The sequence below is a fragment of the Nothobranchius furzeri genome, chromosome 10 (genome assembly GCF_043380555.1).
Source record: "Nothobranchius furzeri strain GRZ-AD chromosome 10, NfurGRZ-RIMD1, whole genome shotgun sequence".
NCBI classification, from domain to species: domain Eukaryota; kingdom Metazoa; phylum Chordata; class Actinopteri; order Cyprinodontiformes; family Nothobranchiidae; genus Nothobranchius; species Nothobranchius furzeri.
This window is the reverse complement of record NC_091750.1, coordinates 36,621,086-36,635,855: the sequence shown is the minus strand read 5'-3', so window position 1 is coordinate 36,635,855 and position 14,770 is coordinate 36,621,086. Positions and strand designations below refer to the sequence as shown.

The window sequence follows — 14,770 nt, the reverse complement described above, 5'->3', positions numbered from 1 at the left end:
TCATTAAGTATTAACAACTTTCACACGTTCGTCTCACTCTGATTGACTGATAACGGGGGGGGGGGGGGGGGGGGGGGGGGGCGGAGCCTGAAACTGGCCTCAGAATGAAAGCACTGTTATCATGTCTGCTCATCACTGTCATAGGAATGTAACGCACCCCCCCACCCCAGACAGCTGAGTGAGGGTGCGTTTGGGTTTCACCTCCTGCACCGCCCGGCTCACCCGGGTCTTTTTCCCGCCCGTATGCAACAGCGTCCGTGCTGTCCCCCTCTAACTCTCCGTTTACTCGTGTGGTACGTCCCGATTCAGCGTTGAGCGTGTTCACGCTCGCTAGCTGCACCTGAGGAACCGCCGCCTGACACACCTAAACCGGGTTTTTTTTTTAACTTCACCAGTAAACCAAACGTGAGCGGCGGCGGTGCTGTGATGACTGATCCTGGATCTGCACTGTTTTCAAAGGATGAGCTTTCATCTGCATTCAGCTGTTTAATATTTTTGCACAGAAACACGAGGGCTCCCTGACAGGGCTGTCTGCGTGCCGCGTCATGTTTTCATGCCAAAGTGAGACATGGGAACAGGTGAGGCGTTGGGTTCCAGTTACCTGCTGACTCCTCCCTCACCTGATGACTTAAGAGGAAACTATAAACTCACTACAAATCTCCTGCTGGGACTCAAACCAACGCTGATCCTCACCAAGATGCATCCATTCATCCACCACTCAAAATAGGTCCTAACCACATGCGGCTGCATTCCATTTACAAAGAATAGGGTTTGTTTTTCCACCTGTGAGACTTTCAGCCATGTCATTTTAGGGTCTTATCTCTTTCTGGGTAAAATAATTTAAAACGAGCGTTTAGTTAGAGTGGAATAGTCTGAAAACGAATCGTTACTCAAACTGTTTTCCTTCAGAAATACAGTAATCCCTCGTTTATCGCGGTAGATGCGTTCCAGACCTGGCCGCGATAGGTGAAAATCCACGAAGTAGGGACACCATATTTACAGTACAGTACTATATTGAATTATCGTATGATCACATTCTCTTTTTGTGGGTAAAACTCAAGAAAAAAAATGTTTTACTTGTTTTTTTTTATAGTTTTATTACGAAAAGTGCATTTTATGATGAAATTGATGAAAAAAACTGGAATTTCTTGATATTTCGCATAGAAAAATACCGCGAATCGGCGAATTTCCCTTGAATAAGGCTCCAAAGAAAAATCCGCAAAGTCGTGAAGCCGCGATAAACGAACCGCGAAGTAGCGAGGGATCACTGTACAGTTAGATGGCTGCAGTTGGTAACTCCTGCCACTAGATGGTGCTGTGCACATTATTAAAGACCTTTTTTTTAACCTGTTAATTTTTTTTTATTTACAAGCATTAATGACTGATGCACAGTAATTATGGTATCAGTATAATGAGCCACTTTCACGTGTTTGATACAATCTTTGTTTAACATTTTGCACAGAAAATGTCGTCAGCAGGGGGCGCTGTTACAGTTCGGTATAAACAAGGTGGATCATCCGCATAAGGGCTGATTTCCATTTATTTATGAAGCACTTTACAAACTAAAGCTGCACCAAAATGTTGTCCGTCACCATCGAGACACGTGACATGATACAAATAAAGTAAAAGAACTGATGAATCTTGTTTTTAGAGTCAAAATCAGAAGGTTTTATTACCATATGTGTGAGAATCACGTATGGCAATTCTGGTCCAAATGGATCGGAACCTTCTGCCAGATGGGAGCGGGTCAAAGAGACCGTGTCCAGGGTGAGATGGGTCAGCTGTGATCCGACGGAGGTGTACGGGTCCTGTATGGAGGGGAGTTTGCAGCCAATGACCTTCTCAGCAGAGCGTACGACATGCTGCTGTGTTTTCACGTCCCTGATGGTCGCTCCCGCGTTCCCTATACCTAAGAACCTTAAACTGAGCAGATCTGATACGGAGAAGTCTGGTATTCCATAAACCAGTAGGACTGGGATCTTCTCCTCTCCTGAGTTTGGATCTCAGAACATCTAAACACTTCTGGTTGTTCCAGATGAGTCGTGGAAGAGATCAGACCTTTAAGGTCAGTGGTTCTCAATCCTGGTCCTGGACGGCGGGTATCCAGCATGTTTTAGCTCCAGCACACGTAATTGAATGGTTGATTCATCTGTTCGTCAAGTCATGGAGCTCTGCAGAAGCCTGTGAATCACCTACTGACTAAAATCAGGTGTGGTGGAACAGCGAAAATCAAAAAGGTGCTGGAAAGCAGCCCTCCAGGACCAGGTTTGCCCACCTCTGTCCTACAGCGACAGAGGAACAAGAGGGACTTTTGGAAGATCTTTGGATCAAAAGCAGAACTTTATCTTTGCTACGGACATCTGGATATTTTTCCTGGTGGTTTAAGTAAAGAATGAAAGGGTTTGATTATTCTTGAGGACTTAGAGAAGACTTTAAAATAATACTTATTTACATAAAATCTATCCCTCCTTTGGCCTCATACAACAGACCACACCTCACAAATTTGACCTCATTTGTTGTAATTTATCAATGATGCTCCATCTATTATTTCTCCAGCTGTTAGCACTGTTGCCTCGCAGCAAGAAGGTTGCGGGTTTGAAACCCGGCTGCAGCCTTGCTGCGTGTTCTCCACATGCATGCGTGGGTTTCCTCCAGGTACTCCAGTTTCCCCCACGGATCACAACGTGCGTTATAGGCTAACAACTGTACACCGCTTTGGATGAAAGCGTCTGCCACATGAATAAACACAAACATGTGAAATGCAGGTAGAAACGGCAGGATTCTTCACGTTTTAATCGTTTGCTTGGTTGCTGGTTTGATGGACGTTAAAGCAACGTTTGTGATGTGTGAAACTTTGTTCTGTCCTTCATGAAAAGGAGTCAAAAGCAGACATCTTGGTTCCTATCGGTGATTAAAGGTTAAACGACTCTGTTGGTTTGAGTCCAAACACAAGATTTGTTTATTACAGTAATTTGAATAATAACAGTCTATTAGACCTTTGCGATGTAGTTTGTTGTAAATGACTGGAGTTTGGTTGGTAGTTGAACAATGCTCTGGAAGCTCACATGGTATGAACCGATTTACCGCCCTGAGTTTAGTCTTCCAGGCAGGGAGAATCCACCCCCAGCTGAGAGGGTTTCTGGCTGTCATGATTTCTGCCATCCCCACTCTGTTCATTCAAAAGTTATTTAAAGAGCAAGTCACCCCCTACCAGAGTATTTCTCCACTCCCACTTCCTGTTTGAAAAATACAACAAATGCTGTTGCCCAGCAGATCGAGAGGGCTGAGCCACCAACAAATACACACACAGGCTCACAATGACATTGTGACATCATACGGTACCAGCTAACGTTCTAGGGTACCTCTTAGCCAATAGCGATGGCAGATTTTAATTCAAATGCAGTGAATTTGTGGTTTTTACCTGACAACGGCACAACACTGACAGTTTTAGGCAGAACATTTAAATTTTAACTAAGATGCACTGAAGTGCAAAACTATTGACGGCACGTGTCTGCAGCACGATTAGACACACATTTATAGTGATCCCTCGTTTATCGCGGTAGATGCGTTCCAGACCTGGCCGCGATAGGTGAAAATCCGCGAAGTAGGGACACCATATTTACAGTACAGTACTATATTGAATTATCGTATGATCACATTCTCTTTTTGTGGGTAAAACTCAAGAAAAAGAATTTTACTTGTTTTTTTTATAGTTTTATTACAAAAAGTGCATTTTATGATGAAATTGATGAAAAAACAGGAATTTCTTGATATTTCGCATAGAAAAATACCGCGAATTGGCGACTTTACCTTGAATAAGGCTCCAAAGAAAAAATCCACGAAGTCGTGAATCCGCGATAAACGAACCGCGAAGTAGCGAGGGATCACTGTATATAGTTTATCAGGAAAAATATGTTGATTTGGGGGTGGCTTGCTCTTTAATGATGTTAAACTAACTCAGAGGAATATAAAGTGGGCGGTTCACCAGAGCTGCAGTATTTTACTCTGGTGCCGAGTCTTTAAGGTAGACCTGGTTCAGCGATTGCAGGGCATCCAGGAGTTTAGGGGCAGCCTGAGAGGCTAAACTCAGGGCAAAATAAGTCTCTATGCTTTTCCGTGTATGATGAACCTGTGGATGAGGGCAGTATGATGTCACTACGGCGACACGGAGTCTCGCCTTTTCTAATCTAATGAATGATTTTCTATAGGATGATGTTTTTGCAGCTATAATTGTGTCTGTGGTGATCCTGGAGTGTCGTGCATTTTTATTTTACTATCAGACTGTTTCTGTATCCATGGAAACGTGTCCACCCCAACTCAGTTATGATTTCAAACATTAAAACTTGTTACTCCTCAGATGGACTCCTTGATTCTTATGTATGACCTGTTGGATAGTTTCAGGTTACTATAGCAACAGTAATGAAGGAGGCCTCCACCAGCTTCATAGGTTTAATAAAGTTTATTCAAAATGGTTTTGAATACGTTGGTTTGAACGATGAATAAAAACCTCCATGAAGGTTTTTCTCACCTCTTTGTGGTTAAATTATTAAAATTTGAAAAACAGCTTTATTTTTTATGAAGTTTTAGGATCAGTTATAGTAAATATTTTGACTCTGTTTTAATTTCTGTTTAGTTTTTGATTATACAACATTTTGCATCTAAAACAAAAATGATGACACTTTATTTTAAAGTTTTCATGTAGTTTATTAATTTTAATATATATTCCTTTTTCCTTTAATATGCATTTAAATTTTTTTTAAATATGTAAGTATTGTGGTGATAGATTATAAGTTTGAAACTTTTCAATCCTTTAAAAATGTAGCAAATCTTTACTTTCATCTTAATTAATCCTAAACAGGCTGGGAGACATTGGTCTACTATTAGAAGTTTGTTTAGAAGAAGAAAGAAAATATCATTTCTATAGCGCCTCTCAAGATAAAAATCACAAGGCGCTTCACAAAAACTAAAAATGTAAAAGTATAAAAAAGAATTGAAAAAATGTTTGAAAATATATTTAAAATGAGCAAAAAATAGACAATTGTGATTAAAAAAAAGAGTGAACAGGAAAGAAGGAAATCCGTGGATCCTGAGGAAGGTGGAATAGGTGGGGAGAGCAGAATAAAGAGAGAGAGGTGAAGAAGGTCATACAAAAGCCAGCTTGAACAAGTGAGTCTTCAGCTGCTTTTTAAAGGAGACCACTGAGTCCACTGATCTCAGGCTCAGGGGGAGAGAGGTCCAGAGTCTGGGGGTCACAGCAGCAGATGATCTGTCACCTTTGACCTTTAGCCTGGTGCTGCACAACCAGTAGGCTTTGATCACTGGACCTCAGGGACCTGCTGGGGGTGTAGGGACTAAGAAGATCACCAATGTAAGATGGTGCTTGTCCATGTAAGGCCCTATAGACCAGAACCAGGATCTTGAAATGAACCCTGAAGTTGACTGGCAGCCAGTGAAGCTGGAGGAGAAGCGGGGTGATGTGGGTGCGTTTGGAGGACTTGGTCAGAAGCCGAGCACAGGCGTTCTGAACCACCTGTAGACGGTTCAGGGAGGTTCTGCTCAGACACGTGAAAAGAGAGTTACAGTAGTCTAAGCGTGAGGAGATGAAGATGTGGAGAACTGTCTCAAGTTCAGATCGAGACAGAATGGGACTCAGCTTAGCAACGTTCCTGAGATGGAAGAAGGAAGAGCAAACAAGAGAACTGACGTGAGAATCCAGGGTGAGAGCTGGGTCAAAGGTCACACCAAGATTCCTGACAGAAGGTTTGGTGTGAGTAGCAAGCTGACCAAGAGAGTCTCTGACTTTGGGAACCAGCTTGTCTGGGGCACAGATGAGGATCTCAGTCTTATCTTCATTCAGCTGAAGAAAGCTCCCAGCCATCCAGGTTTTGATAGAGTCTAAGCAGGTGTGTAACAGCTGCAGCTTAGACATCTCATGGGGCTTAAAGGAGATGTACAGTTGGATGTCATCTGCATAAAGATGGTAGGAGATTCCTTTGAAGGAGCTCAGGATGTTCTGAAGAAGAAGCAGATAGAGGAGGAAGAGCAGAGGCCCCAGCACAGAACCTTGTGGGACACCATGGGTAAGAGAGGTGGTGGAGGACCTAAACTTGGAGACGGCCACAGAAAAGGAGCGCTCAGAGAGATAAGAGGAGAACCACTCCAGAGCAGATCCTGATAGGCCTACCCAGTCTCTCAGCCTCTCCAGCAGCAGGTGATGGTCAACAGTGTCAAAGGCTGCAGTCAGGTCCAGCAGGACCAGAACAGAACAGTCCCCTGCATCACTGTGGGTCAGAAGGTCATTAGAGACCCTAAGAAGAGCTGTTTCAGTAGAATGAGCTCTACAAAAACCTGACTGGAAGCTATCATAGATGTTATGTTCATCAAGAGCAGCTGTGAGTTGTTTAGCCACAACCTTTTCCAAGATCTTGGAGATGAACGGAAGTTTAGAGATGGGTCTGAAGCTGCTATGGAGAGAGGGGTCAAGACTCGGTTTTTTAAGAAGCGGGTGGATTACAGCATTCTTAAAGTAAGCAGGGACCTGACCAGAAACCAGAGAAGCATTAATTATAGAGAGCACGCTGGGACCGATGGACTGAAAAGCACTTTTAAACAAAGACGAGGGTAAGATGTGGAGGGGGCATGCAGAGGTCTTCGTAGAGTTAACTAGTTTGGTTAACTCAGGCAAAGAAACAGGAGCAAAGCTATCTAGGATGATGGGCCTGGTTGGAGTCGGGAGAGGCGGCGATAAGGCTGAAGGAGAGATGCTAGATCTAACCTTATTGACTTTGTCCACAAAGAAAGACAGAAAGTTCTCACAGTCTGCAACAGAGTGGACGGAGGTTTTTGTCAGAAAAAAGTAAACAAACAAAGCTCTACAACTTGAAACGTTAGACCCCGCCCTCGCGCCGTGCGTCATCGCGTCACCGTGACCTCGCTTCTACGCTCCGGGAGCTGTCATCGTTTTACCGGGAGAGGCGAAGGGCATCCGGGATACCGGCCGCTGGCGGAGACGTCGAGACTCTTCTGGAGGTTAGTAACCGGTTCGTTTCCCGACAATATGTCTCTATGATGTGGTATTCCACGTAAAGGCGGGTTGTACTTTGAGTTGAAATGATTTTTTAAACCCGTTTAACTCCTGTTAGCATGCTGTGCTAGCCTCATGAGGGCTAACACCCGTCTTATCTGGCGTGAGCGTCCGGTCTCCCGTTAAAAACTGCCTCACCGGACACAACTTTCAGTGCTTATTCACTTTACACAACTAACTGTTAGTTAACGCCGTGGGTTATTGTAATTATCGTCATGTTACCTGTAGAGCTAACCGGCTAATTACATAACTTGCCGCACTAGCTGTACAGCTAATCACGCACCGCGTTTGTGCGGAAGGATAATGCGCATGTTTTCACTTCTCTGAGCTACTTTTCAAACATTACAAACGTTCAAATACGCGAATTTCAAAGTGGTATGATAGGGAGCGTCATTTACGGGAACCCATGACTCGTGAAAGGACAATGTGACGGACAGTTTCAATGGCCAATAGCAAAACTGGAATGTCCTCTATGGGCGGGCGTTCCCACAAGCTGCCAATCAGGATGAGCGTTGGGCAGGTGGCTCCAGACAAGTAATGTAGTCCCACAACAAGGTCAAAATACCGTAACTCCTTCGGAAGGGTGATCCGCAGAGCAGACGCTGTACGGTAGAGACCGGGTCACGGTTCCGGTGCTGGGTCTTCTGAACTCGTGACTAGTGTCTTTAACAGCAGCGTGTGTTCAGATCCGTTAAAATCAGCTGTACACCTAACCTGGAAAGCCATTTAGCTGCAGAGAAAAGTCTTTTGGTTGTTGCTACCGGTGGTTTAGATTTGTCTTCCGTATTTGTTGACGTCGCAGAGGTACACCATTAATCAAGTCATCAGAATTTCCTTTTAAGTTCTGAAAATGTGACAGTGAAGCATCAGAGCAACATTGATAAAAGAAAGTCCTCATGCACAACAAGAACCCAAAGTTTTCCAGAAGAACTCAGTTCAATGCATCAGACTCCTCCCCCCCCCCCTCCCCCCCAGGCCAGTCCCACACATCCTGGTGGACCTGGGTCAGCATGGAGGCTCCTGACCCAGATCCAAGCCTGTACTGGTCCATGAGATCCTGACAGGACCTCATTCAGCTGTTCTTCTTGGATCAGAACCACTAAGACCAGCTTTCTGTCTCAGTGTAGATCAGTTATCATCCATATAAGCAGCATCGCCTTTTCATAACCATGTTATAGTTGATAGAAATGTTCTGCCTCTTCTCACAACTACCAGGAGTTGTCATCCGTGAAGTAAACGTTTTATTTTTAAACACTGGCGTTTGACCGGACAGAACTAAAACTCACCAGCAACACGAATCGGTCGCTCCATAGATCACCGCTCCTCAGAACAGTGGATCTTTATCTTTGTGCGAAGAAGCAGCTGACGCTTGGATAAAGCAGGGAATTAAAATAATGAAGGTGAACGGATTAGAAACATGGAAAGGCTGACAAGCACCTTGTGTTCTGGTGACCCACTGAAACGATCCTGGAGAAGAAGTTCACACATGGAAAAGGGCCTGTATTTGATATAGCGCCTTCTACAGTCCTGGAACCCCCCAAAGTGCTTTACAACACAATCAGTCACCCATTCACACACACATTCACACCCTGGTGGGGATGAGCTACGATGTAGCCACAGCTGCCCTGGGCAGCACTAACAGAGGTGAGGCTGCAGAGCACAGGCGCCACCGGTCCCTCCGACCGTCACCTGCTGATAAGGCGGGTTAAGTGTCTTGCTCAAGGACACAACGACAGCGACAATCTGAGCGGGGCTTGAACCTGCAACCTCCTGATTACGGGGTGATCACTTAACTCCCGTGCCACCGTCACCCAACACGTTTTTATGTTGAGGAATGAAACATATTTTTAATAATTAAATATGCTCAAACTGAGTAATAAATACAACAGAAAGCAGCAGTTTGATGTGTAATATGTGCATGGTATGTAAAAGTTGTCATTAAGAGTTAAAACTCAGTTATATTAAATAATTTCTAATATTGCATTTTAAAGCCTGGGGGACTGTTCGTCTGATACTGCTGATTTGAAGTGTGGAGTGCCTCAGGGATCAGTCCTGGCACCTCTCCTCTTTTCCCTCTATCTGCTGCCGCCGGGTGACTTATTTTGTCAGCACAACGTCAGGTTTCACCCGTATGCGGATGACTGTCAAATTTATTTACCAGTATCATGCAATAACTCAAGTTCTTTTGAACCACTCTTGGACTGCTTGGAGGAGGTCAAGTTATGGATGGCTCAAAATGTATTGTTCTTCAACCAGAATAAAACTGAGACTATCCTGTTCTGCCCGAAATACAAACATGGATGTGCCCAAGGGATTGACTCCCCTTCATTAGCGCCTTTTGAGAAGGCTGTGGTCACCAACCTGGGGGTGAAGTTGGATGTAGAGCTCACACTGGACACCCAGGTCAATGGAACCATCAGATCCTGCTATTTCCATCTCAGGAGAATAGCTAGGATTAGGCCGCTTCTTTCACGTAAACATCTGGAAACTGTCATCCACGCCTTCATTCCCACCAGACTGGACTACCGTAACTCGCTTTATGCAGGCATCAAGCAGGCCTCCATAGCAAAACTACAGAAGGTCCAAAATGTGGCAGCCAGGTTACTGACTGGTACCAGGAGATCTGAACACATCACGCCCGTCTTGGCATCCCTACACTGGCTTCCAGTCTCTTTTAGAATTTCGTTTAAAGTTCTGGTGTTTGTTTTTAAATGTTTAAATGAGTTGGCTCCACGTTATCTGGCAGATCTGATCCATCTTTATGTTCCCGCAAGGAGCCTTCGATCAGCACAACAAGGACTGTTGGTCGTTCCTAAACACAGACTACAATCCCGAGGGGGTCGTGCTTTCTCGGTGCCGGGGCCGAGGCTCTGGGATGAGCTACCTACATGTGTGAAACAGGCCACCGCGCTCGGCGAGTTTAAGAGTCAGCTGAAAACTCACTTTTATTCTTTGGCTTTTGTTCAAGAAGAGTCTCGCTAACTGATGGCTTTGCACTTTTTGCTGCCCCGCCTAGATTTTATCTGCATGTTTTTGTAGGTTTTTAAATGGTTTTATATGTTTTTAATGTTTATTTCTGCTGTGCAGCACTTTGTTTGGTCCTTGGGCCATGTGAAGGCGCTATATAAATAAAGTTTTAGTTAGTTAGTTAGTTAGTTAGTTAGTAAAGCCAGTATCAACTGATAATATTGAACGTCCCTAATTATCAAACATGTAGAAAACATCGTGCAGAAGAATCATCACCACTCAGTTACAAAATAATCTCCTTTCTCTTGGTGGTTTGATTATGTTGTTGGAAATGGTTTTATTGTCGTGTTTATATTGTCTGATTTGTCTTATTTTACATGTATTTTTATGTTGCCCACCCCGTCACACTGTTGTAACAAGGGTGGGGATTTCCTCTTAAACAGGCACGGATGTAAGGTGGAAAACGGAGGTGTTGTTTGCTTCTTCTTTGAAGCCTTCTTCACAAGTTGTTGGAGGAATGACCTCGAGTGTTCCAGGTGTGCTGTGTGGAAGTGGTGTGCATGCACGCGGTCAACCCTTGCTCTGGTCTTCAGAGCATCCCGCAGCATACAGAACATTAGTGGTTAACAAAAAACACATCGGAAAAGTCCTAAGGAACTGTTGATATCCAAACTGGGCCGCAGAAACTGGAGTAAACAAGTACAAGCACAGATACCTGAACGTTTCCAGCAGAACAACCGGGGGCCTTAATTCAAGACGACAAGACAATAAAGACCACCTGGATCAATGGTTCGGCCATTTTGGATCCTTGCAAAAGAAATAATAGTTAATGGATTGGACCAACACGCAGATTTTAGGAAAATAAAGCAAATCTGACCCTAACCTGTCATACCAACATGCCACGCCCACATAGAGCATAGCTGAAACACGCCACGCCCTCTCTCTCTGTAAAGAAGGGTTCAAGAAGAAGTCAGTATTGTTGGTAAAGGAACTAACTTTCTGTTTTATGCTGCACAGCTTTTCCTGTTCACCAGGAAATCCTCAACCTTGTTAGATTTATTAAGGAATTAAGATTTTCATTACGAGGCCACAGTTGTGGTTTCCTGATAAGGTGAAGGTCAGATTAAATGCTGGGCATCTGAGGACTTCAGTGTGAACGGATTCCTGTTTAGATGGAGGGATCTGTGGGGATGGGTGGAGAAGAGGTCGGTCCTGACAGTAACCTGCATCTCCATTTCTGTGGTTTTCAGGATCGGGGTGATTTATTTATGCATCATATGTCCTCCTGCGTTCTTGTCTTTTCTAACGCTCTGTCTCCCTCTCTTTCCCCCCTCAGTGGACCTTCAGCCCTTCCTGGCGTGGGAGTGACCCAAGTGGATTTTATTTCCTGCTGTTGTGCGAGGGCAACAACCTTCTGCCCACTGGACTCGCCACCATTGTGTGTGAGACAAACTAAAGACTGCTCATGCATCGTTTAAGGACTTGTGCGGCACGGTTGCGTCCGCTCACCGCCTCACAGGCGGCTCAGACTGTCTGCCAGCAGCGGCCAATCACAGTAGCCTCCACAGGCTGCAATAGGACGTTTCAGCCAATCAGGTGCTACTCGGCACCTGTGGCCTCAGAGCCATTCCTGAATGGGACAAGCTCGAACTATGTGGAGGAGATGTACTACGCCTGGTTGGAGAACCCCAAGAGTGTTCACAAGGTGAGAAAGAGGGTAACCCCATTAGGTAAAGGGGTGGAGCTTGTCTCAGGTAGAAGAGACAGGTGATGTTTGTCAGTACTGTAAAAACAAACCTATCAAAGATCGCCTGAATGAAAACAAAAACAGTTTATGGGTGGTGGTTTTATTTATGTAAAGGGGACGTTTTATGCTAATTGTATTTTTTTTGCTGCCATGTGGGTCTCTACTGCCTCTAGAAACACCCCAAACAAGAATAAAAACTCCCTCCCAACTCCCACCTGTCAGCACTGGAAGAGCAGCAGCTCTACTCTGATCCCTCCTGGAGATCCAAGCTCCTCACCTCACAGCTGCCAATCAGGGAAGGGGTGGGCGTGGCCAGCTCCTGGTTGTTTTTGTAAATTCACAGAGCCCTGACACGGCTCATTCTGGAAGCTACTGAAACTGTCGGAACACAACTGCTGAAATCGCTTCATGTAAGAACAGAGAACCATTATAACAGACTCAGATAGTCAATCTGTCCCCCTTAGTGGCACAAAACTAAGCTAACCTGGTCATGGTTAAGTGATGAGTTAACTTGGATTATCTCAGACCCGTAGAATCAGAAATTCATGTGTTTAAAAGCTGTCTGACAACAGGAAGTAGGCTGATCTGAAGCACATGCGAGTCGGCTCAGGAGATGGAAGGAAAAGACCGTTTAGGGTTGTTAATCTGAACTTCAGCCTGGGAGAAGATCAGGATCGGAAACAGCTGAGAGTAAAAAACGGATTCTATTAAAACTCTTCTCTAATTATCTGGTTAGTGAGGCTGTTCTCCAGAGACCGGCGTGTTCTGGTTTGAGTTGGTTACTCGACATCAGCCTGCTCCGATAACCTCGTTAAATGAGCTCCGTCCAGCCGTTTTACCCTCAGGAACCCGCAGCAGAACCCACTCGGTTCCTCTCAGCTTCTGATCTAAACAGATCCAAAGAGCTGCAGCTTCACAGCTCCTCGGCTGTTTCTGATGACCGTTGTTTAGTTTGTGTGTTAGCTTCAGATGTTTCTGCCGTTCTAGGGAGGAACCAGAGTGTAGAAGTGGTTCTGTGGACCAGCTGTGGTTCAGTGAAACCCTCCAATCAGAAACATGAAGGACATCTGCTGCAGGCCAAGGTGAACCTGCTGGTTTCTCTCTGTACTCAAGCTGGTGAAGTCATAGTCCTGAATGAATGAATGAATGGACAAAAGGCACACCGGAGAGTTTTCCACACAGGTTGTGGTTCTAGGGGGCAGCAGTAGCTCAGCAGGGTGAGCGGGTTGTCCGGTAATCGGAAAGTTGCAGGTTCGATCCCGGCTCCGGACAGAGAATTCTACTGTTGTGTCCTTGGGCAAGACATTTAACCCACCTTGCCTGCTGGTGGTGGTCGGAGGGACCGGTGGCGCCTCGCCTCTGTCCCCGGCTTTCCTCAGCAGCACGTTACTGCAGCAGCACGTCATAGCTGCTGATAGGAACTGCTGTGGTCAACAGAACCTTTTCCACTGGAGCCGTCGGCAGCCGTCAGCAGCGCGAGTCGGACGCGTCTCAGGAGCAGCATGTCGCGGCCCTTACGCGCCGGTTCTATTTCCTACGCGCGACGCCTCTGAAACGGGTCAAGTTCGACATTTTTGGGGAAGGAAAGACAGGAAATCGGACGCGGAAATGGAGAGAAGCTCCCGAGATTTTCAGAATAAAGAACGTACTGCCTTCCGGTCGCTTTACTTTAAAAAAGGTTACTAACTGTGCGTCCCCGTGAGAAGTTATCACCTAGCTAGCGGTCTCCTTTGTTTTTCAGGTCCGTATTGGCGATTATAAAACGGACAGAACATAAAAACACAAACATTTTGGAGCCATGTTGTAGTTTTCTCCTGCTTGTTGTTGTGTTTACTGACGAAGTCACTCGTGTGACTTCGTGCTCTGTCGGTGACAGCTGCTCCCCTGCTGATTCGCGTCTCGTGGGAAGGGCCAAGCAGCAGCTTACGCGAGCAAGACGTGCTGCTGCAGTAACGTGCTGCTGACGGCTCCCGTGGAAACCCGGGGTGTCAGTGCGCCCCAGGGCAGCTGTGGCTACATCGTAGCTCATCCCCATCAGTGTGTGAATGTGTGTGTGAACGGATGAATGATACACTGTAGTGTAAAGCGCTTTGGAGTCCGTACTCTGAGAGGCGCCATACAAGTGCGGGTCAATTATCATGAGGCCCAGTCCCAGACATCAGCTTTAATTCAGACAGAAACCGACTTCATGTTGGACTCAGAAAACATCCAGACAGCGTTCTCTGCTTCAGCTGCTTGCTGCGTCTCCTCCTCTCTGCCTTTCTGTCAGCGGTAGCGTCATCAGCTATGCGGGGAAGCATGTGACCTGTCATGTGAACGCTTCTCTGTAACTTTAGTTCTAGATGAGAGGAAGTGGATCATAGAACTCGGCTCACCTCCTCCTCACAAACCATGTTCTCCCGGGGTCTCGTTCATCGAGCTCGCTTACGCACAAAACGGGGTCGGAAAACTGCGTAAGCAACTTTCCACACAAACTTTGGGATTTATGAAAGAAAACGTAGCGGAAAAATGTGCGCAACTTTAAGTTGACTACGGACCTGGCTTACACACATGTTGGACATGGAGAGCACCTGCAGTGCTGCTGCTGAGAAGATACAATTATGAAATCCTGCAGCATTATCACTTGTACCGCTTCGTTTTCACACAGAACAAGACCTCCCACATGCGCACACACACACACACACTCACACACACACACGCACACACACACACACACACACACACACACACACACACACACACACACACACACACACACACACACCACACACACACAGCCTGAAGCACAGAATATCAGCAGGGGGACAGATTGAGACAGAACATCATGCGTCTGTGACAGTGTGTGTCCTGTCACTGTGACCCGATTGATCATGCACCCTGGCTACTTGTACAGGGGAGATCTCTGTTTGGGTGACTGGTTAGCGCGCGTGACTTTCACCCGGGAGTCTGGTGATCGAATCCCGATTGGACCA

At 45.7% G+C, this 14,770-nt stretch overlaps 1 protein-coding gene across 2 annotated transcripts in view; it reads left to right on the top strand.

The window, feature by feature from the left end:
- Positions 1 to 6,902: 6,902 nt before the first annotated feature.
- The window catches only part of ogdha (oxoglutarate dehydrogenase a), a 30,219-nt gene continuing 22,351 nt past the window's right edge, over positions 6,903 to 14,770 (top strand). For both annotated transcript variants that reach the window (XM_015960365.3, XM_015960362.3), the window contains exons 1-2: positions 6,903 to 7,029; positions 11,388 to 11,756. In XM_015960365.3, coding sequence (XP_015815851.1) covers positions 11,517 to 11,756 — 240 coding nt within the window. In that variant the 5' untranslated portion in view covers positions 6,903 to 7,029; positions 11,388 to 11,516. The remainder of the gene's footprint in view (positions 7,030 to 11,387; positions 11,757 to 14,770) is intronic.